The sequence below is a fragment of the Ovis aries genome, chromosome 23, assembly GCF_016772045.2.
Source record: "Ovis aries strain OAR_USU_Benz2616 breed Rambouillet chromosome 23, ARS-UI_Ramb_v3.0, whole genome shotgun sequence".
NCBI classification, from domain to species: domain Eukaryota; kingdom Metazoa; phylum Chordata; class Mammalia; order Artiodactyla; family Bovidae; genus Ovis; species Ovis aries.
The window spans coordinates 43,620,803-43,645,730 of NC_056076.1; the positions used below are offsets into that span (position 1 = coordinate 43,620,803).

General features: G+C 41.0%; 1 protein-coding gene across 8 annotated transcripts in view; it reads right to left on the reverse strand.

Annotated features, from left to right (window-relative positions):
• Positions 1–24,928, reverse strand: part of PTPN2 (protein tyrosine phosphatase non-receptor type 2) — a 65,539-nt gene that overhangs the window by 32,269 nt on the left and 8,342 nt on the right. For 7 of the 8 annotated variants that reach the window (XR_001436590.3, XM_015103690.3, XM_042239314.1 and 4 more), the window contains exons 2-3: positions 12,428–12,518; positions 275–375 (exon numbers count right to left, since the gene is read on the reverse strand). Coding sequence is in view for 5 of the 8 variants with exons in the window: in XM_015103690.3 (XP_014959176.1) it covers positions 275–375; positions 12,428–12,518 (192 nt within the window). In the remaining 3 variants the exon portion in view is untranslated. The remainder of the gene's footprint in view (positions 1–274; positions 376–12,427; positions 12,519–24,928) is intronic. The other variant, XM_060405253.1, reaches the window with a different exon arrangement.

The following is a 24,928-nucleotide window of genomic DNA, read 5'->3' on the forward strand; positions in this document are numbered from 1 at the left end:
AACTTACAGCAAGGAGGACAGCTAGCCAGAAAAGAACCAGCGGGCCAGACCTAAAGCACAACTTTCCTGCCGAGAACATGTAACAGTAACAATTGCTTTTATCTTAAATATACACAGCTGTAAAATATTATGTTACCATTCATTACAAAACAATTGAAAAACCTGAAACAGCCATTTGAAACAGCCAAAAGAAGTCAGGACACACTTTCTGCTCCATCCTAAAGCAGACCCCAGGAATGGCGGTCAGGCCTCCACTCAATGCCACTCCACTTGCCTGGGTTAAGATGTAGCTCCTCTGTGCCTCCTCTATGTCAACTAAGCTGGCATTGATATAATCATTTTCAGCATTCTGCAGTTTAACACGACTGTGATCATCTGAAACAGAAAATGATAAACCATACCATCAATTCAAACTTGCATTTCTTTTTTATATGAATATTAATTTTCTGGGTATTTACAAAATGACAGAAAAAAACAAAGAAAAATAAATTAGCATCACAACTGAGTCAAATCCCAAATTATTCCTTTTTTTAAAAAGTTAGTGCAAAGATGAAATCCTTTTGTTTGTTACTGTGTGTTAGAAGGAAGTGCTGCTGTTGGTAGTAGATTAGCTGCTGTTTAAGTAGAAAAACTGATCAAAGAGTAAAACATAGTAAAAAGAATAAAGTACCGATCTTTCCAAAAGAAAACGGATGGTTAAGACTCCTTATGCTTAAGAACTAACAAGTTTTCCTACAAAAATCAACGGCCTCCAAAAAATAAGACCGGACAGATCCCACCATAACTATGTTTCATTTTCTTCCTGCCTCAACAGATCTGCATTCAGCTATATTTCAATAATTTTTATGCTTCTGAACTGTGGTGTTGGAGAAGACTCTTGAGAGTCTCTTGGACTGCAAGGAGATCCAACCAGTCAATCCTAAAGGAAATCAGTCCTGAATATTCAGTGGAAGGACTAATGCTGAAGTTGAAACTCCAATACTTTGGCCACCTGGTGTGAAGAACTGACTCACTGGAAAAGACACTGATGCTGGGAAAGATTGAAGGCAGGAGAAGGGGACGACAGAAGATGAGATGGTTGAATGGCATCACTGACTCGATGGACATCAGTTTGAGCAAGCTCCGGCAGTTGGTGACGCACAGGGAAGTGCTGCAGTCCATGGGGTCACAAATAATCAGACATGACTGAGCGACTGAACTGAACTAATTACATTAAGTGCTAAGCTATATTTAACACATTTGGAATAAGCTATATTTAACACATTTGGAATATTCTAATTCTGTAACAGACAAGTACAAGTGCTTCATTAGTTAGGCTGTGTCATATACTTCTAGTTTTTAAATGTGAAGATCTCACAGATTTAGAATTTGTGCTAATGTAAACAGATGGAGCACAGAACTTTACCTTCTATCACTATGGTAGGAGGGAAGATGCTAAGAGAGGAAGAATGCATTTAACAACAGGATTAGCATTCACTTGGAATATTAAATACACGCCTGGCCGAGTCACAGGACTGAATTACAACCTACATGCATCTTTGATGTCTAGCTGGAGAATACCTTCTGGTATAAACTGTGCCCCTCAAGGAATACCAAATAACCATTCTCTTCCTCACTCTTAAACTAAAAGAGTTGTTCATATTATCTCCCTATGAAAGAAAATGTTAAACAGTTTTAGTTTTACACATAATTTATATGAAATGTTTCTGCTGGATTGAACCCAAGACCTCTGTAAATATTACATGTCATTGGCCAACAGGAAAAGCGAAGATCTTGTTATAGTAAATCACTTATACTAGTGTTCTCGGAAAGATGATGTCAATAGTCACTTTTTTTTTAAATAGTCACTTCTTTTTTTTAACAATTTGATCACTCTTTAACTGTTATGTGAGAGAGTAAAAAGTTCAGCATATAATAAAGTCCATATGCCTCCCAGATAACACCAATCAGAAGAACAATGTATCCCTAAAATTCAAATTCTGCTAAAATATAATCCCAAAGGAATGTGTTTCCTCATGTTGTAATCACAGCAAGAACACAAATGGAGACTAATCTTATCTACTGCACAAGTGAAGAAGCAATTTGCAAAAGAAGCAAGAATCCATAAACGCCAAGTCTCCCCTCAAAGGGAGTTCCAGCAGCCAAGAGCAGCCTTCCATAAGCCAAGAGAAAGACTTCAGGGGGGTTTTCAGGACATCTGACCCCTGCCTTCTGGACTCTGCACTGGATTCACTATTATTTTCCCTCCTGTATTACTCTACACCTGGTGTCACTCCAGGTCATTAAATACAAGAATCACATACCCCAAGAAGCACAGATGGGTTCCCCAGAGCCCCGATTCTAACTGGTGGGGAGCAGCAGGATACTACAGAAACAGCACCCCGGAAAGGAAGGAAATCCTTGGCAAACTCTAGCCATTTAGAACTGGCTTCAAGTGTTGGCTGAACCTATGTTTTTGCCTCGGGACTAATTTAAAAAAAAAAAACCCTATACTTATATCATTTTAATTCTTCTGTTCCACTAAAAGAGATTTTTTAATAAAAAATGAAACTCATGTAACTTTTTGATTCAGAAGAGAATCTGTGCAGAGAAAAAAACATGAGTTTCTTGTGTTAAATTAACACTGTCTACAAAGTAAGTATACACATTTCAGGAAGTGAAACTATCAAAGCCTTTTTATGAGGAACTGTGACTCTATGATTTATATATTCTCTACCAATGGTAACAAAGACAAAACCTCTTCTCCCCTGAAGATTCACTCACCATGTGGTCTGAAATGCCTGTGAGGGTGACCCAGGTCCCCTTAGAACCCGAGGTCAATGTCTCCTCTCCCTGCCCATCAGGTCTGGTCAGCCCCAAATCTGTGAACAGTTCATCCAAACCAACCTCTGACTTCTCAGGAAAAAGCCTGGGAAGTGACCTGCTCTCTCCTCTCCCATAGGAGCTGATTCTACCTACGGACCTCTGAGATGAGACTATCAAAAGCCAGAGTCCACAGACTTCCTGGGGGTCCAGAAGCCAAGACTCCACACTCCCTAAGCAGGGTTTGAACCAGTTTTGACCCTGGTTGGGTGATTAGATCCCGCATGCCGGAAACTAAGACCTGGTGCAGCCAAATAAATAAACATTAAAAACAAGCAAACAAAAACTAAACATCCAAAATAGTAGAGACCCATAGCTTTGGGGCATCAGCAAGGGGCAAGCCCACAGCACCTCCTCCTCATTCTAAGCATACTTAGAGGGTTACTCCCTCTCCCCAGTCACGTACAGGATCCAGCAAAGGGAGAAAATGAACATGATTCAAACTGTACTGCATGAGAGGCCACAAAAGCAACCAAACCACACTGCACAGGAAATCTGATTTCTCAACATCTAACACCACCAGCAGCAGGACGACCAAGAACAAACACTTTCCTGCACAGCGGCATCATCGTGGGGGACAAAGAAACACACGCCCCACAGAACCACGGCCCTCAAGTTAGATTAGGCAAACTTCCGATGAAGAGTCCCCATGCCTCCCACCTCACAGTCTGTCTTCTGAGAAATGGTTCCATCTGTCAAGAAATGACTGGCTTGAGCTGCCTGAGCTGACAACACAGATCAGCTTCCTCTTTCAATACTGCCACAGTGAGCTCTTTCTCCCACCCCACCCACCTCCCCACCCACAGTTTCACCCTTTTCATTATTGTAAAGGCATCTCCTTCTGGAAAGTCTTCCAGGTCAAGCAGGAAGGGCTCACATTTATGCTGAGGCAGAGATCAGGAATAATTAACAGAAATTGGGCAGAAGACCAATCTCCCCGCAAGTCAGGCTCCATTCTCAACCAGGAGTAGGGTGGGGGCCTATGTTTCCAATACTGATTTCCATACTTCATGGTAATTCCCTGCAAATGAGGCAAGCATCTGACAGTGTCAGCCCCCTTCAACCCTACAAGGAGAATGCTGTGTGCTATGGTTAGTCACTCAGTCATGTCCCACTCTTCAAGACCCCATTCCAGGCAAGCATGCTGGAGTGGGTTGCCATGCCCTCTTCCAGGGGATCTTCCCAACCCAGGGATCAAAACCAGGTCTCCCACATTGTAAGTGGATTCTTTACTGTCTGAGCCACCAGGGAAGCCCAAGAATACTGGAGTGGGTAGCCTATCCCTTAGCCAGGGGAACTTCCCGACCCCGGAATCGAACTGAGGTCTCCTGCACTGCAGGTGGATTCTTTACTAGCTGAGCTACCAGGGAAGCCCACAAGAAGAATTCTCAAGGACAAATAATATGAACTTTCCCTCATGAATCAAGTAGTGAACCAAAAGCAGTTCAGTTGTTTCCTCTGCCCCCACCCCCCCCCACCGCCCCCGCCCCCGCCAAAAAAAACCCTGCTGGCTGAATGGTTCCTTCTCTGACTACATAACCAACCACAGTCTGGGCAGGACCCACAGGATACACCTGAACAGCTCACTTCCTCCACCCCAGCCTCCAAGCTGAGCTGTGAGCATTTCAGTCTCCATCTCACCCTAGAGAAGCAGGAGCAGAGGCCCAGAGGTGCCCTTGAGCCCCCTACCCCTGCACTGCCTTCCACCCTGCTCCCCTGCCTCCACCTCCCACACACACACACACAGTCACCCTCCTGAACACCTGGCCCAGGACTTCTCCTCTCGTGGAAGGCCCCCGCCTGCATTCCCTCACCAGATGATCTGCTGTCTATAGTGACCACCTTCCACACCCTCAACACATACGCTAGGAGCCAGACAACCGGGAGAGAGACATTATGTGTTCCACAGCCTCCAACCAGAGGCCAGCTGCCCACACGTTTCCATCTCTCCATCCGCCGTGACTTCAAGTTCCTAACACTTGACAGAACAGTGTTAACTGAACATTCTGCCTCCAGACACCCCCAAACTTTAAAGGGCTCTTGAATCCACCCCCAGAGTCTCTGGGATGGAAACAGGACTTGGGAGGTGTCCTCACAAAATGGGTGAGATTCCCAATGCAGCTCAACCATGGACACCTTCCCCCTCCAATACCACACAGGGGTCTGGCACAGTCATGAGCAGCTTACCACTTCCCTTGAAACTCAAACTTCTCTTCAGAGAAAGAGCCTTAAGGTTGGAAGGGAAAGAGAGCAGGGGAACGAACATCTTTCCTTTCTACCCACAAACCCGAGAGCACCCGGCAAACCTCTCAGACCAAGTATGCATGCCCCAGCCCCTGGAGCCCATCCATATTCCCCAGAGCTCACCTGCTCAGAAAGGGGACGGCAATGAGCAAAACAACCAAGTAAGTTACATGTCACACAGCAATAAATCCTCTGGGAAAAAGAGTCCCTGGGAGAAAGAGCCCCATAAAAGGGAGCTGCGTTGGGGGAGGTGGGGGTGGGGGGCACTGGGATTCTGAACAGGTTGGTCAAAGCGGGCCTTGCCATGCACTGACACTTCAGCAGAGACTTGGAGGGGGTCGGTCACATGAATATCTGGGTTGAGAGTATGCCAAGCACAGAGACCGAAGACTTTACAACATGTACGGGCCTCCCATCTGGGGACACAAGAGTCTGTGCCACCAGCCCCAAGAACAAAGGGAAGAGGAGCCTCTGCAACTCAGGTTCAGAGTTGAGAAATCCTGAACTGATTCATTAGCCTCAACTCATGAATCCAACTATCACAGAAAGGGAAATCTACTTCCCTCTTCTTGTAGCTACTACCAGGCACGGTATCTGAACAATCTAGGCTGGCAAGTGCTCAAGCACTGTTTATACAATGAACTCCACAAAATGTTCATATTCAAATTGCTAACTTGTGGTGGAATCTTTTTAGAATGACAGATCACTACTCAGTTCAGTTGCTCAGTCGTGTCTGACTCTTGATGACCCCATGGACTGCAGCACTTGCCTGTCCATCACCAACTCCTGGAGCTTGCTCAAACTCATGTCCATTGAGTCGGTGATCCCATCCAACCACCACATCCTCTGTTATCCCCTTCTCCTCCTGCCTTCAATCTTCCCCAGCATCAGGGTCTTTTCCAGTGAGTTAGTTCTTCCCATCAGGTGGCCAAAGTACTGGAGTTTCAGCTTCAGCATCAGTCCTTCCAAGGAATATTCAGGATTGATTTCCTTTAGGATGGACTGGTTTGATCTCCCTGCAGTCCAAGGGACTCTCAAGAGTCTTCTCCAATACCACAGTTGAAAAGCATCAATTCTTTGGCACTCAGCTTTCTTTATGGTCCAACTCTCACATCCATACATGACTACTAGAAAAACCATAGCTTTGACTAGACAGATTTTTGTTGGCAAAGTAATGTCTCTGCTTTTTATTATGCTGTCTAGGTTGGTCAGAGCTTTTCTTCCAAGGAGCAAGCGTCTTTTAATTTCATGGCTACAGTCACCATCTGCAGTGATTTTGGAGCCCAAGAAAATAAAATCTGTCACTGTTTCCACTGTTTCCCTATCTATTTGCCATGATGGGACCGGATGCCATGATTTTAGTTTTCTGAATGCTGAATTAGAAGCCAGCTTTTTCACTCTCCCGTTTCACTTTCATCAAGAGGCCCTTTAGTTCTTCTTTGCTTTCTGCTGTAAGGGTGGTATCATCTGTGCATCTGAGGTTATTGATATTTCTCTGTGCAATCATGATTCCCATTTGTGCTTCATTTAGCCCAGCATTTCACATGATGTACCTTGCACAGAAGTTAAATAAGCAGGGTGACAATATACAGCCTTGACGTAACCCTTTCCCAATTTGGAACCGATCTGTTGTTCCATGTCCAGTTCTAACTGTTGCTTCTTGACCTGCATATAGATTTCTCAGGAGGCAGGTAAGGTGGTCAGGTATTCACATCTTTTTAAGAATTTTCCAGAGTTTGTTGTGATCCACACAGTCAAAGGCTTTGGCGTAGTCAATAAAGCAGATGTTTTTCTGGAACTCTCTTCCTTTTTCAATGATCCAACGGATGTTGGCAGGGATGTTTGATCCCTGGTTCCTCTGCCTTTTCTAAATCCATCTTGAACATCTGGAAGTTCACGGCTCATGTACTGTTGAAGCTTGGCTTGGAGAATTTTGAGCATTTCTTTGCTAGCATGTGAGCTGAGTGCAATTGTGCAGTAGCTTGAACATTCTTTGGCATTGCCTTTCTTTGGGATTGGAATGAAAACTGACCTTTTCTAGTCCAGATCACTATTAAACCTCCCTAAATATCAGCAGGTGAAACTATAACTGACTTGAGGAGTGAAGTAACTCAGCAAAACAAGAGCTCAGAAAGCTCCAGGACCTTTCAGTAGAGGCAACTGGAACAGTGTGGTCAGATGAAACACTGGTCAGGGAGGTGTGTGGGGGGGTGGTACCTGGCCTCTGACGTCTGCTCTGTTCCTGACCCCCCACCAAAGGACAATATGAAGTGGAAGTGGTATTCATGGACACGCTTGTTTTGTCCTCAAGTTTTAGAAAATGTTTGCAACATGTTATCATTAACAGTGACATGGGGCCTCCCCTGTGGTCTAGAGGCTAAGACTCCAAGCTCCCAATGAAGGGTGCCCAGGTTTGATCCTTGATCAGGGAACTAGATCCCACATGCCACAACTAAGACTCAGCAGAGCCAAATAAATTAATTAAATATTTTTTTAGCAAAACACAGTGATATGACTGCTGGTGTCATCTCAAGTTACAGAGCTTTCCTTCTGTTTGATACGTTTTGTTCTTAATCAGGAGCAAGAATTGACTTTAAATAATCTTTCTCCATCTATTAAGATATTCATATGGCTTTTTCTCCTTTACCTTGTTACTAAGACTAATTACATTTAAAGACTGTCTAATGCTAAGCCACTCTTATATTCCTAAAACTAATATAGATATTGCCATATTCAGTTTGCTAACCTTTCTTTAGGATTTTTACATCTACATCCATGTCACAGATACGCATGTATCTTACTAAACTTACTCATTCCTCTTACTGAACTTTTCTGCTTTGGATATCCAAATTACCTATCTAATAGCCTCACAAAAGGAACTGGGGAGTATTCTCTTTTTCTGTTCTCTGGGAGAGCTTTCATTATCATAAGACATGCCTGTTAAAACAGCTAGTCTCAGTGAATTCTCAATGCAAAATTGTTTATTAATTAATTTAACTTATTTAGCTGTCACAGGCCTCCTTAGACTCTATTTCTCCTTTAATCTACAATGCTATTTTTCCAGGAGTCTGTTCTACTTCTTCTAAGTGATCACATTCTTTGCCATAAATGTTTATAGTAGTCTAGCTTTTTAACTCCTTTTACCTCTGTATTTTGTTCCCCTTTTCTCCTAATACTATTTATATGCATCTGCCTCTGTCTGTCTGGTTTTTGTGTATCTGTGCTATTTTTCTTATTCAATCTTGCTAGTTGATTAGTCTTATTAAGGAACCAACATTTGATTTTATTTGGTCCTGTGTATGGTCCCACTGATTTCCATTCTGCATTTATTTTTGTATTATTTCCTTACTGCCTTTTTTTTTTTTTTTTTTTTGGTGTTTATCCTATTACTTTTACTCTAAATTAGGTTAGACACTTAGCACTTTAATTTTCAACCTTCTGTTTTAATATAAACATTTAAAACAGTATTTTTTTACAGTACTGTTTTTGCTGCTTTATGCAAGTTGTGGTAAGTAGATTTTACCTATTGTTCATTTTTAAGTTTCCATTATGATTTCATCTTGACCCATGAATCATTTAGAAATCTTTAAATAAATCTCCAAATTTATAGGAATTTTTATCTTTTTTATTAATAATCTATAATTTAATTGCATTATGGTCAAAGAACATGGCCTGTAAGGCAGTAATTCTTAAACTGTGTCAAGATTTACTTTTACAGCCTAGTCAATGGTCCATTTATTACAAGTATTCCATGCAGTCTTAGAAGAATGTGAATTCTCTAATTGCTAGACATAAGGTTCTATATATTTTTCTTATTAAATTAAGCTTAACTGTGCAATCTAAATCTTCTACTTCTTTACTACTATTTTGCCTTAAGAAATCTGTGAACATAGAATTATCAATCTCTTTCTGTAATCCTAGTCATTTATGCCTTATATATTTACCTGGAGACTATTTTATTAGGTGAATACAAATGTCACAGCTGACACTGGCCTGTACATTCAGAGAAGCTATGCCATTTGTTGAGATCTTTTTGTAGGAGGTGGGGAGCACAGAAAGCCTGAATCTTTTCCTTACTTCCTCCCCACCGAGTAATTTATTTAAAACGTGTGCTTATTGAGAATCTTGTTTTGCAGTAGTAAGAAACCATGGACTGCAACCTGTGTCTAACCTGCCACACAACTGGATTCTGAAGTCCATGTGTTACTTTAAATACTGAAGGATGAACCTTGAGGACATTATGCTGTGAGGATTAAGCCCATCACAAGAAGAACCACTGTATGATTCCCTTTCTGTGAAGCATCTAAAATGATCAGAGTCTGAGAAAAGAGGGAGCAGGATGGTGACAGCCAGGGGCTGGAGGAGGGGTGGCATTTCAGCCACACAAGATGACAAGACCTGTGGTACAGCAACATGCATACAGCCAACAACATGGGTGATGGACACCTAAAAACTGCTAAAAGAGTAAACTGATGGTATGCGTTTTCATCACAAAACCAACAAACAAAAAACTATTCTTTCATGGCCAGAAAAAACAAAAGGTTGGGACCTCCTCTTATATCAAACAGTAAACTGGGATTCTATGTGCAAAGCAAAAAGTGAGGAAGATTTCAGAACCTGGCAGCTGTCTCTGACAGTACAAATATAATCCTCAATGTGATTACTACAACCTCTATTTTCTCAGTCAACCACCTTCCTGCCCATCTCTTCTACAAACACCTCATGGTTAACTGACACAAATGAAGCATCTTTCAGTCACGGCAATTACACAAACACTGTGGACTGCTTAAAATTCTATTTCAAAACAACCCTCTTTGAACATGCATCTCATATTCATACCTCCAAATGTAGTTTCAAGCTGGATACATAACAATTGTATAAGGAATTTGTTTAAAAATACATTTCCAGACTTGGTGAATCAAAATTTAGAAAGATCTAAAACTCTGAATTAAGAAAACAACCAACTGTTTTTGATTATTTGCAAACATCATTGTCTGCTTCGCACTCAGTATTATCTTTTTTTCCACATGAGATATTATCTATTTTTATTTCCTGTATGGATGGGAAAAATAAATGCTGGTATAAAATAGACCAGTTTATTAAAAAACAAAAATTACTATCTTAAAAGCTGTCCCTAACTCCTCAAGCAGAACTGAGCACCTCCCAACACACATAGCACAGCAGGTACGAACCCCTACACTGCACGTATACGTAAGCAGGCAGGGTGTGTGGACTCACGGTCCTTGCACACAAAGCACGCATAGAGCTGGTTTTCAGTACAGGTTTTCTGAACAAGCCAAAACCATACAAGTCTATGTATGGAGATGATAGGATGACTTTCAATCAGGACAGCATTGCCAGCACCACCTTAAGGGCTTTTAAAAAACACCTTTCTGTCATCTGGATTTAGCAGGAGTCCCCAGTCTTCCCTGATGGCTCAGCTGGTAAAGAATCTGCCTGCAATGCAGAAGACCTGGGTTTAATCCCTGGGTTGGGAAGATCTCCTGAAGAAGGGAATAGCTTTCCACTCCAGTATTCTTGCCTGGAGAATCCCATGGACAGAGGAGCCTGGAGGGCTACAATCCCTGGGGTTGCAAAGGGTTGGACACAACTTAGAGACTAAACAAGTCACCAACCAGACATGGGAACTAAATGGGAGAGAAGTATGAGTTTCCAGCTGCACCAAGTGTGTGGCTAGTGGTCCAGTAAGAATATGAGGTATAAGGTGGAAAGAGCAGGAGTAGGGCCAGGCCTGAGGGATGTGGGAGGACTCCTGAGCCTGAGGTGGCGACGGGACAGTAAGACAGAGATAGGTCACGAGAAATGGGTGAATGGGTCTGTATCTGAGGAGACACAGGCTGCAGACAAGATCCGGGGCCACAGCAGAGACATGACAACCGAACTCACACAAGATGGGAGACGGAGCAGGAGGGGCAGACAGACAGAGCCCTCAAGTCAAAGACAACTGAGGAAAGAAGAAGCTCTGAAAAGGGGTGATCAGCCAGAGGAATGACAGCAAAATCAAGACTGAGTTGAGGAAGGCAGGCATGGCTGCCAATGTCAAAAATCACATAGGCATAAGAAAAGACAATGGCAGAAAGTCCCTCACTGCAAGAGAAAACCAGAGAGTGAATAGCACTTCAGAATAAAAGTTTCCGTAGGGAGGCTGGGGTAGAACCGGGGGCTGAAGAGTGCGTGGGTGATCAGGCTGGAGAGACAGACTGTGTGATGCATTCTTCCAGGACTGTATGAACATGTGTGGGCACACACGTGCCTGTGTCCACGTAGGTGACAAAGTCACAGCTGCAATGGATATGGGGGATGACGTCAGAAGACACTGGAGCACATGTGAATAATAAAGGAAGAGAGTTCTTAGAAAGAGGCTGAAGATGGGAGGAAGAGTGGTGCTGTGATGGCAGACAGGGAGGCTGGGAGAAGGCCCTAGGCACAGACATACCCAGCACCCAGGCGGCTCGGAGGACGCTGCCCACACTCTCCCACTGAAACCAAACTCGGGGAGTCCTGTGGGCAGTGAAGCAGCCTCAGGCAGTATGTGAAGGAGGCCTCAACCAGGACAAAAATAAAATCACCTGAACACATTTTTAGAGCCCTGATATTACAACTGTTCACAAAACCATGTATGTGTGTATCCGCATGAGCACAGCGGAATCGAAATCCAACCACTGACAGATCGTGCTCAGGACAGGAAACCACTAGAGCATGTGGCCTCGCAGGAGGAGAGCTTGATCTGTACCTGCAGGATCCAACTGAATTTAAAAGGACACACATTTACACAGACAAATATCAAAAGAATATAAACCCTAAAGTTTTTGTTTTTAAGTCATAAGAGTTTTTCCTTTACATATTTTTATGTTCTAAAACTTTTCTATAGTATGCATACTACTTTTTCATTTTAGGGAGAAAAAGCAAGCAATACGAATAAATATTTAAAGTAATACTTATAAAAGCTATAGAATATATGAGAAGTATATAGATATAGCTGAGTACACATACATATATAATTATGATTATTTTGAAAAAACAAACATCAAGTGGAAGAAAAAAGGTTGGTAGCAAATACGGTGGCTGTGTTGAAGGAGGAGGTAATTACAGGCAATTTCCCCTCCTTCCACAATTTTATACCTCAAAAGTTTCCTTTAAAGTGCACGTATATATGTCGATACAAAAAAAAAAACCCCACCATGCTCATCAACCCTGACCTCAACGTTTTCTGCCATGTCCTGTGTCCTACAACAAACCAGCACACACACAAACATACATACACATATACACACACACGCCATCCCCCATGAGTACTTACATGGGCTCACATCTCTGTATCTGTTTCGATTTCTGTTTTCAGGGAACTTGGCCACTCTATGAGGATAGTCATGGGACTCACTGCGAATTTCCTTAAAATAACAAAAATATATTTTAACATTTCTCTTAAACTTTATATAGCAAAACATAGTTTCCCAAACTGTATAAAATAACGTTCACTGAGCACTTAGACCTGCCTAGCACCTCCTTCAAGTCTCAACACACCAATGGAAATACTGTCTCCCCCACTGTGTGTTTGGGGGTAATAGGCTAGGGGCTGAATGATCTACCAGGTCTACAGAGCTGACAGCCTGGGACCCCAGGGCTGGACACAGCCCTTCAAGCAGAAGGCTCCGTTCTCACACGCGTGCGCTGCACTGCTCTGCTGTGCTCACACCCACAGGCACATTAAACAGTTCAGGTAACTACACTGCAAAGGCGGAATCTCAGGTCACCACACCACACTCCAATTCCAAACTAAACTCTCCGAATAATATCTGCCTATACTCCAGAGTGTTGCTCTTAAAATTGTAATCTGTTTTGTTATCTTCAAGCCATATAACTATTACTTTATTTTGAGCTCCAGAACTATTCTCAAATCTTATTTTAGAGCCACAAACACTCATTTCAAGACCCTTCTGGTTCTCGGCGTTCCACAACGGAAGATTCCGTGCCAGGATACCTGCTCGAGGCACTCAGCTACGTGGCGTGTCCATCATGACCAGCTTTTTTTTCCCCATGTGGAACATTACCCTAAGAAGTCAGGTAAAAACAGAAGCATATCCCCTTCCAGAAAAGGAGTATACATTAACAGCAAAGAATAATCTGGGCTTTTGCTCACATTACCATGTGTGGAGAAACAGTATTTTTAAAATTAGGCACTAAGCAGTTTTTGTAAATTAAGCATAAATAAATTCAAGATTTTCCTATGCCTGCCTGCCCCCACCCAATAGCCCCAGGACAAGTAACTTTCTAGCTCATCTTTTTACCCACTGGGCGTTCCAACAAGAATTGGGAACAGAGACCAATCTCAGTGAAAGGAATCACAGCCTCTTTGTGTAACAGGAAAGGGGGTGCATCATATGCTGGTGCAGCCCTTTTGGAAAATGCAACCTGCCACACACACAGAAACAGAAACACACCACTACATCATTGCCACTGACTTTGTAACGCTACTCTCACACCCAGGAACCTTGCTGAGTTTTCTAACACTTGGAAGCTGGTTCTGAATTTCTCAATACCAGGAAACAGTAATAACTCTATCTCCTCCTTAACACTTCACATTTCTAATTCATACCTCGTTTCCTTTAAAAAAAATTTTTTTTAATTGAAGGATAATTGCTTTACAGAATTTTGTTGTTTTCTGTCAAACGTCAACATGAATCAGCCATGGTATAGATATATCTCCTCTCTTTTGAACCTCCCTCCCATCTCCCTCCCCACCCCACCCCTCTAGGTTGATACTCCCATCTCCCTCCCCACCCCAGCCCTCTAGGTTGATACACAGCCCCTGTTTGAGTTTCCTGAACCATACAGCAAATGCCCCCTTGGCTATCTATTTTACATATGGTAATGTAAGTTTCCAAGTTACTTTTTCCATACATTTCACCCTCTCCTCCCCTCTCCCCATGTCCAGAAGACTATTCTCTATGTCTGTTTCTCCACTGCTGCCCTGAAAATAAATTCTTCAGTACCATTTTTCTAGATTCTGTAAATATGCACTAGAATTCAATATTTATCTTTCTCTTTCTGACTAACTTCACTAACCTTCATAATAGGTTCTACGTTCATCCACCTCATTAGAACTGACCCAAATGTGTTCCTTTTTATGGCTAAGTAATATTCCATTGAGAATATTACTCTTGAGAGTCCCTTGGACTGCAAGGAGATCCAACCAGTCCATTCTAAAGGAGATCAGCCCTGGGTGTCCTTTGGAAGGAATGATGCTAAAGCTGAAACTCCAGCACTTTGGCCACCTCATGCGAAGAGTTGACTCACTGGAAAAGTCTCTAATGCTGGGAGGGATTGGGGGCAGGAGGAGAAGGGGACGACAGAGGATGAGATGGCTGGATGGTATCACCAACTCAATGGACGTGAATTTGAGTGAACTCCGGGAGTTGGTGATGGACAGGGAGGCCTGGCGTGCTGTGATTCATGGGGTCGCAAAGAGTCGGACACGGCTGAGCGACTGAACCCAACTAAATATTCCATTGTGTATATGTACCACAACTTCTTTATCCATTCATCTGTTGATGGACATCTAGGTTGCTTCCATGTTCTTCTCATCTAATTGCATTGGCTAGAACCTTCTATTCAATGTCAAATAGAAATTATTTTTTTCCCTGATTTTGGAAGAACTACTTCTAAGGTTTAACCACGTTTAGGTTTCTGGTCAATATCCTTTTTCAGGTTAAGAAGGTTCCCCTCAGTCTCTAGTTTACTGAATGCTTCTTTCATCATGATTGGGTGCTGAATTTTACTCAATGTTTTCCCTGCATTCATGGAGATAATCATAAGTTTTCTCCTTTAATCCGGTAACGTGCTGACTTACAATAATAGATTTTCATTTAGATATGCATGGACATGCATTTAAGGTTTCTCCATGTCTTTTCATGGCTTCATAGCTCATTTCTTTCTACTGCAGAATGGTATTCTACTGTCTGGTCATACCACCATTACTTTAAGATATATGCATATACATATTTAAGTTGAACTGACCTCTAATTTTCTTGTCCCATACAATTTTTTCAGTTTTAGTATCAAAGCTCTACCAGTCCCATACAGACTATTACCTTTCAAACAGTTTTCCATGAAAGCATATTATAACAAATTCCTGTGACTGAGTGAAAAGAGAAAAAACTTCATTTCCACCAATTTAAAAGTTTTAAAATGTCAAATAATAAGTTTTATATGTAAAGCTAACATATTCAGGTCTAGGCTTATATTTGTATAATTTCAAACACTATATGAAGAGTTGAAACACTACAGAGTACAAGTAAATTTATATTCCAAGTTAGTAACTGATATAAAAGAAAAACATTAAAATAATACCAAAACACACGTGTTTCTGTTGAGAGCTCTTCTGCATCAAATGCAGAGAAACAGTTGACAAAAATATGAAATTCTAACAACAGGCAGGTAAGGAGAGTGAAGAGGTGCTCAGACATGCTGCTGCAGGGGTATAAACTATTGTAATGTTTCTGTGAGAACAATCTGATATGGTTATAAACTTGACCCACCACCTTTACCTCCAGGAATTTATATCACAGTCACACACCAGTGTAACAGGATGTTCACTGTCATTAACAGTGGAACATCGGCAGCAGCCTCAGGGCCCATGAGGAGTGACACGGAGGTGAAGGGAGGAAGGGGGACAGGTGGGAACCAGGCAAGGGACACAAGCGCTACAAACATGTGCGTGGAATGGTCTCAGGGACACAGATGTCCAGTAGCTCCCACCTCCATCCACACAGACACAACTTGCCTGAGAACACAAGGCACACTTCTGGAAGGAGTAAAAGCATGAGTAGCTTGTGGGGAGGAAGAGGAGGGTGAAGATTTATATCGCTGTGTTGTGCTGCGCTTAGTCGCTCAGTCGTGTCTGACTCTTTGCAACCCCATGGACTGTAGCCCTCCAAGCACCTCTGTCCGTGGGATTCTCCAGGCAAGAATACTGGCGTGGGTAGCCGTTCCCTTCTCCAGAGGATCTTCCCAGCCCAGGGATCAAACCCAGATCTCCCGCATTGCAGGCAGATTCTTTATCATCTAAGTCACCTTCAGAAAAATATAGGTAACAGGACACTCCATGCTCCCACCAGTGAGATTAAACATTTGTTACCACTTTTTGCCAAATTTGTTTCTAGTCTTTTTTAGGAAAGGAATAAAGCTCATCAAATACAGCTTTTCTCTATCCTGCTTCTCTCTATTCTATGGTAACCCTCCACCCTTTTAACTGTTTTTTTACTGGAGACCTTTTGAGCCATTTAAATTTTTAACCATATGTTCACATATTCTTCAGTTTATATATTACTGATACTTTAAAATAAACTAGCTAAAATACTAATAAATACTAGTATAATATCAGTCTTAATGCTAATGTATAGTTTTAAAATCACATCAAAAAGTTGTTGCAACCAACAGACTGGGAGAAAATAGCTGCAAGTCATACATCTGATATGGGATTAAAATTCAGCATATGTTTTAAAAAAAACACCTCATACAACTAAAAACTACAACAAATTTTAAAAAGGGCATTCTACAAGCCCTTCTTCAATACTTTTGTTATGCTTATACAACTATTTTTCATAGTTAAGTCCATCTGTTCGTTGCTGTTTCCAGTTTTTTTCTTGCAAAAACTTTTTTTGTGTATACTGTAATGAAACTGCTGATATGACAAAAGAAGAAAAAGGTGAGGTCCCAAGTATTGGGGTACGGAAGTGATCTTAATGTACAAAACACCAATTCAGTCACTCAGTCATGTCCGACTCTTTGCAACCCCATGGACTGCAAATGTACATGTACAGATCACCATAATGTACAAAACACCATAGAACAGTCAAATGCTTGGGGTTAGGAAATACATTCGTAACAAACACATTTTATTTTCTCAATTAATTTTTTAAAAAAGAATTCTACAGAGTCCAATCTCTCAAACTTCCAAAGCTATCATTATTATTTGTTCTCCTTTACCTTTAATTTCAGTGCATTTAGGAAGAACCCCTTCCCCCTTGTGGCTCAGCTGGTAAAAAATCCACCTGGAATGCAGGAGACCTGGGTTCAATCCCTGGTTTGGGAAGATCCCCTGGAGAAGGGAAAGGCTACCGACTCCAGTATTCTGGTCTGGAGAATTCCATGGACTATACAGTCTAAGGAGTCGCAAAGAGTTGGACATGACTGAGCAACTTTCACTTTCAGTTTCCAGCACTTTAGAAAACAGCTGTAGAGGTATATACTAGCTGCTTGCTCCAATAGACTGTTTCTTACTAAAGGTTTCTGAATGTAGTTTTTGACTTACACCAAGCCCAATTAAAAGCTTGTATTTCCCGAACTCCAGTACAGCTAAGAACAGTCATGGGGCAGTGCTCTGGCCAATCAGTGGGAATAAGCAGAAATCACTTGGTAGGCTTGCAGGAGAGTTGTGAGCAAGAGGGCTGGCTCATTTGAGCACAGGCTCTGACGTGGGGGTGGCAAACGGCGGGAGCTGTCCTGTGGCCCTACGGTAACAGCACATTCTGAGGAAGGCTAGGCAGAACGAGGAGAGGGTCATGGATGGCATGACGGAGCCACAGGAACAGGCCTGGACTCCTATCCCAAAAGGAAGTCCCTATTTGTTAAGTCAGCTGTGGCCTGATTTTCTTTTCTTTCCCAGCAGCTAAAGAACAGGTCTCGTAACTAATACAGACAACAGTGCCAAATCTCAACAGTAATCAGATCTGACACTAAGAGATTTTGAGGACCACCTAAGACATAAATATCAATATCCTCAGATACCAGGGAGAAACATCAATAACCTCAGATATGCAGATGACACCACCCTTATGGGAGAAAGTGAAGAACTAAAGAGCCTCTTGATGAAAGTGAGAGTGAAAAAGTTGGCTTAAAGGTCAACATTCAGAAAACTAAGACCATGGCATCCAGTCCCATCACTTCATGGCAAATAGATGGGGAAACAGTGGCTGACTTTATTTTTTGGGGCTCCAAAATCACTGCAGATGGTGATTGCAGCTTTGAAATTAAAAGGAAGGAAAGTTGGAAAAGGAACTTTTTCTTAAGTTTCCTTCTTTAATTGGAAGGAAAGTTATGACCAACCTAGACAGCATATTAAAAAGCAGAGATATTACTTTGTCAACAAAGGTCCGTCTAGTCAAGGCTATGGTTTTTCCAGTGGTCATGTATGGATGTGAGAGTTGGACTATAAAGAAAGCTGAGCATCGAAGAATTGATACTTTTGAACTGTGGTGTTGGAGAAGACTCTTGAGGGCCTCTGGACTGTAAGGAGATCCAACCAGTCCATCCTAAAGGAGATCAGTCCTGGGTGTTCATTGGAAGGACTGATGTTGAAGCTGAAACTCCAATATTTTGGCCACCTGATGCGAAGAGCTGACTCATTTGAAAAGACTCTGATGTTGGGAGAGATTGAAGGCAGGAGGAGAAGGGGATCACAGAGGATGAGATGGTTAGACGGCATCACCGACTCAATGGACATGAGTTTGGGTAAACTCGAGGAGTTGGTGATGGACAGGGAGGCCTGGCGTGCTATGGTTCATGGGGTCGCAGAGTTAGACATGGCTGAGCGACTGAACTGACTGAATGACTTAAGACATAAAAACAATTTTTAAGTACTTTGTGTACACAATAAAATACTTGGGTGTTTCTCAAAATGGGGAGGGGAGGGGAAGCGCTAAACCACCCCCCAGGTCTGCTATACTCAGCACAGTATCCACTGATGTCCTTCTGCTGAAACATCCTCCTCCCACCACAGAGAGAACCATGAACTGTGGCCCTAAGTACCAACCAAGGATACTTCTGTCAGTGGTAAACCTGTTAACCTGAGGTCTCCCGACCTCAGAGTGCTGACAGCGGGCTGGCTGGCTCTGCTGCAGGGTCCCCTGTGCCCAGCAGGCCATCTAGCAGCAGCAGACCCTCCTCCATCTATGACCACCAACACACCCACCAAAATACCCAGCTGAGAACCACTGAGCTCATCTAACTTCCAAGGCCACCTTTAATCAGAGGTAAATTTAAGTGGGGAAGATCTTTGTTTTAAAGCATTTAACCCCCCCAAAATTTATATTCTATTGATTCCTTATGATTTTTGCTCAAAAAAGATAGGAATAATTGACTCACTCATTATTTCTCAATGGCAAGGATCCAAAACATATCTAACTCATGCACAAAATGTCTTTCATGGAGTTATTTATGATGTTGAAAGGCTAGAAATAACCTGAATGTCCACTTTAGGGAAACAATATGAACCATGAACAAATCATGGCACATCCCATGCAGGCATTCCTGCCAGCAGTCACATAAACTCATACTCTCTTGGAATGGTAATACACAACATAAACAAAGGCATTAACAAATCAATAAATGGAACTGGGCTACTTGGGAGAACCTTTTATTTAGCTCCTCAGCTGTATTTCAAAGTTACTTGCACGTGTGAGTTGACTATGTTAAGATTGACCAACATCTCCTTTTCCCAGGGATCTGATGCAAATCTGACCTGTTCTTCCCTAAAGATAACTTGTCCTGCTTTTTCTTTACCCTGAATACTTAGAAAAGTCAGCAGGATGGAGCCAAGTTTTTATGCTTTTTAAATGTATTCCTGGTAAAAACTTTGACCTTGAGTTTCAAGGCTTTCTTTGGCTCAGAGATGTTCTTCACTGTCTCCTCAGTTTCTGCTTCATCTGTCTCCTCTGTTCTCTCTTTCAGAACTTTAACCAGACATTTGAGAAATTCCTGTGCTTTAAATGCTCTCTTACAATTAATCTTTTTCCTAAATTCCTAAATGTGAGGTTTTTGTTTTTCAAGTTAACTTGGCATTCTGCACAATCTATTCTGCTAGGGAGTCCTAAATTTTTTTTACAGTCACATTTTATAACTTCAAGAACTTGTTCCTGTTCTCAGCTTATTTTATTTTTGCAATCTTCTCTTGTCATATTGGGGATCTGAATTCCACTTTTCTCTCTTTTTCATACTATTTCACATGCCCTAAAGGACACAGTTTCATTTTCTTCAAGTGCTGAGTTTTTCGTATCTCTGGCATTGTGTTTGTTCATCTCTACAGGGAGGTGCCCTTACCCAAACTTTTGTGGATGCTCACAGTTTACTATCAAAATCCCCTAAGTCTCAAATATGTGGGTGGGACCCTTCTCTAGTGTCAAATAATAATCTTTTTTTTCCCTTATCACTGTTTTGGTCATTTCAATAAGAAAGAACAACAAAAAAAGCTTCTACTGCATGGGATTAAAGACCTAGAAAATCATATTCGTTTCTCATTTTCTGACTTTCTTGCTGTCATTTTTTTTTCTTGCTGTCAATTTTTACTGCACAACTGCATCTGACAACTTTCTCTTTAAAATCAGACCTCAGACTTGAAATTACCAAGGAGCAAGTCTATTAAGCATAAGAAAAGCATGTTCACATTTAAAGTAAACACAGAAAGAGGATTTACATTTGCCTGAAGGCAAAACAGTGCATACAGGGGCCTAAAAATGAGCAGGCTGAAGCCAAGTCAACAAGCAGTGGAAGATGGGTCCAAGTAGACAAAACAGCCGTGCAAAGTCACAGACATGTGAATATACATAAGAAATGAATGAAGAATGACTGATTGGTGTCCTGCACGAAGCATAAGCAACACAACACTTGTGGTGCACGAGAGAGGGAAATGCAAGACTTAAGGATGAGCAAGTGGCAAGAGATCAGATCATGCAGGCCTTTGTTCATGCTTCACTCACCCAACACACACACAGGGACCCTACAAATTATGCAAATGGTGTTGCAAGTGGAGGGGCGGGGACAAGGAAAGATGGATTACTCTACACATAGTATACTAAAAGCAGTTATTCAGAAAAAAATTAATTGATCAGGAACAAGACAAAGATTTCCACCTTCATCACTTCTATTCAACACAGCACTGGATGTTCAACCTGAGAACTAGGCAAAAAAGTATTAAGCAATCCAAGTTGGAAGGAAAGTTGTTGAATTATCTCTACTCACAAAACATGTGATCTTGTATGTAGAAAAACTAAAGAATCCACAAAACAACTGTTAGAGCTAATACACATTCAGAAAAATTGCAAAACACAAAATCAACATACAAAAATCAGCTGTTTCTACATACTAGCAATGAACAATCCAAAAAAATGAAATTAAGAAAACATGCCCATTTATAATAGAATCAAAAGGAATAAAACACTTTAGAATAAACTTAACCAAAATGGCGAAAGATCTGTACTCTAAAAACTATAAAAGATGGCTGAAATAAATACAACCTAAACAAAATAGAAAGCTACCTCATGCTCATCAACTGGAAGACAATATTAAGATGATAAAACTATAAGAAGTCATTTTTAAATGTAATCCCTATCAAGATCCCTATTTGTTCAATGTAATCCTGATCAAAATTCCAATGACAATTTTATAGAAACAGAAAAACTCATCCCAAAATTTATATGAAAAGTCAAGGGATGCAGAAAAGCCATACAATACTGAAAAAGCACAATAAAGCTGAAGCAATCACACTTGCCTGATTACAATATTTATAGAGCTATAGTCATCAACCCCATGTGGTATACCAAAAAGACAGACACAGATGAGTGGAATAGAAGAGAGTTCAGAAATAACCCTCAGATCTGTGGTCAACTGATTTTCAACAAATGGGCTACGATCATCCAACATAGAAGGGACAGTCTTTTCAAAAAACAGTGTTGGGAAAACTGGACAACCACATGCAAAAGAATGAAGTTGGACTTTTACAATACACCTCACAGAAAAATTAACTAAAAATGGATCAAAGACCTATTTATAAGAGCCAAACATAAGAAAATCTTAGGAGAAAACATAAGGTTTGAAAATCTTCATGATCTTGAATTTGGCAATGGTATCCTAAATTATGACACCAAAAGCACAGGCAACAAAGCAAAAATAGATGAACTGGATGTCATCAAAACTGAAGACTTACTTGCATAAAATGACACTATCTAAAGAGTAAAAACCCACAGATTGGGAAAAATATTTATATATAATATATCTGATGAGATATTAATAACCAGAATATGTAAAGAACTCCTACAATTCAACAAAATGACAATTAAAAAATAGGCAAAGACAAATAGTAACAGGGACAAAATCTGAAATACCAACACCACCAAATGATAACAAGAGTGTGGAGCAACAGGAACTCTCATTCACTGCTGGTGGGAATACAAAATGGTTCAGACATTCTGAAAGACAAGTGTGGTGCTTTCTTACAAAACCACACAAACACAAACTCTTAACATATGATCTAGAAAGCAGGCTCCTCGGTATTTACCCAAAGGAGCTGAATACTTATGTCCACATAAAAACCTGCACATGGATGTTTATATCAGTTTTATTCATAATTGCCAAAACTTGGAAGCAACCAGTATGTCCTTCAAAGGCTGAATGGATAAATAAACTGTGATATACCCAGATGATAAAATATTAATCAGTGTGAAAAAGAAATGAGCTATCAAACCATGAAAGACATGGATAAACTTTAAATCATATTTCTAATTGAAAGAAGCCTACCTGAAAGGCTACATACTGTATGATTCCAACTATATAACATTCTGGAAAAGGCAAAACTATGGAGACAGTAAAAGATTAGTGGTTGTCAAGGGTTGGAGGGATGACAAGGTGGGGCACAGAGGATTTCTGAAAATACCCTGTATGATGGCACAGTGATGGACAGAGGTCATATAATACATTAGTCCAAACACACCGAATATACAACACCAAGAGTGAATCTAAATATTAAACTATAGATCTGGATGATTATTGTCAGTGTAGGTTCATGGATTGTAACAAATGTACTACTCTGGTGGGGAACGCTGATAATGGTGTGGGGCCAGGGGATATATAAGAAATCTCTGTCTTCCTCTCAATTCTGCTATGAACCTGAAACAACTCCAGTAAAGTCTTAATTAAAAGCAAACCAAAAAAGGGTAAAGGACTTGAATAGTCATTTCTCCAAAGATACAGAAACAATCAATAAGCACATGAAAAAGATGTTCAACATCCTTAGACATGAGGGAAATGCAAATCTAAACCTCAATGACATAACTACTAGGCAGGACCATAATTTTTAAAGTGGAAAATAACAAATGTTAGTGAGGATGTGAAGAAAGCAGAATCCTCAAGCATTGCTGGTGAGAATGTAAAATGTTGCTGCCACTGTGGAAAACAGTTTAGCAGCTCCTCCATGTTCCATATTATCCAGCAATTCTACCTCTAGGTCCAAACCAAAAGAATTAAAAACGAACCCCAGGACTTCTCTGGTGGCTCAGTGCATAAGAATCAGCCTGCCAATGCAAGCAACTCAGGTTTGATCGCTGATCTGGGAAGATCCCACACACCAAGTACACCATACTACTGAGCCTGTGCTCTGGAGCTTAGGAGCCGCAACGAGAGAGGCCACTGCAATGAATGAGTAGTCCCTGCTTAATGCAACTAGAGAAAGCCTGTGCACACAACAAAGACCCAGAACAGTGAAAAATAAAAAAACAAAACAGGGATGCCAATGAATATTTGAACACCAACGTTCACAGCAGCATTATTCACAAGAGCCGAAAGATGGAAACAATCCAAACGTCCATTAGCAGAGAAACAAAATGTGGTATATCCATACAAAAAAAATTATTCAGCCATAAAAAGAAATGAGGCTGCTACAGATGACATTGTTCCACCTTAACAACATCACGTTCAGTGAAATAATTCAGATGCAAAGAGAAAAGTACTACATGGGCCGATGTGTATGAGGGATGTAGAGAAGCAGATTCATAGAGCTCAAGTAAAGCAGAGATCACCAGGGACTTGGGGGAGGAGGAAATAGGGAGTTACTGCTTACTGGGAACCAGGTTTCTATTCAAGGTGCTGAAAGGGTTTGGTAAATGGGGGGGAGGGGGGGGGAGGGTGATGGCTGCACAGCACTGTAAATGGAATAAATGACACTGAATTGTATACATTAAAATGGTGAAAATGGCAAATTGTTACTTACATTTAACCACAGAAACAATTTGATAGGGTGTCTACCTCATTCCTCATACCAAAATCAAGCCCTGGTTGAGCAGTGATTCAAATGTAAAAGAAATAAAACCATAAAATTGTTGAAAAACATTGCAGAAAGTTTTTTTGTAATCAGAGAACAGAGAAAGCCTCTCTGAGCTATGGCACAATAACTTAGAAAAGGCTGATAAATCTCATTTCATTAATATTTAAATTTTCTACATGAAAAACTATCATAAACGAGGACAAAAGATATTTTGAAAAATATTACAGTATTACAATTATGAATAAAATTTGAAAAAAATATTTGTAATATATGACAAAGGTTTAAGTTCCTTAATATGTAAAGAGCTCTAACATACCAGAAAGGGAAAGGAAATACAAGTGACTTTTAAAAGTAAGCACTGTTAAACTTCATTCATAAAAAAAGAACTGCAAAATACAACAGTAAGACCATTTTCCACCTCATGAACAAAGATTAAACACTAGGCATATAAAGCTGTAGGAAACCAGGCACTTTCCTACACTACTGATGGGCGTGTGTATACACGCTCTTCGCAGCACTGCTCCCAACAGCTAACGGCTGGAAATAACCTACATGTGCACAGATGAGTGCTTAAATAATGAACACTGTTCAACCGTTAAAATGAACACATGAGATCTATATGGAAGGATTTTCTATATGTAAGAGAAAAAGCAAGGTGTAAAACAGTATGCTAACATTTGTTTTAACGAGGCTGGACAGAGGGAGGGA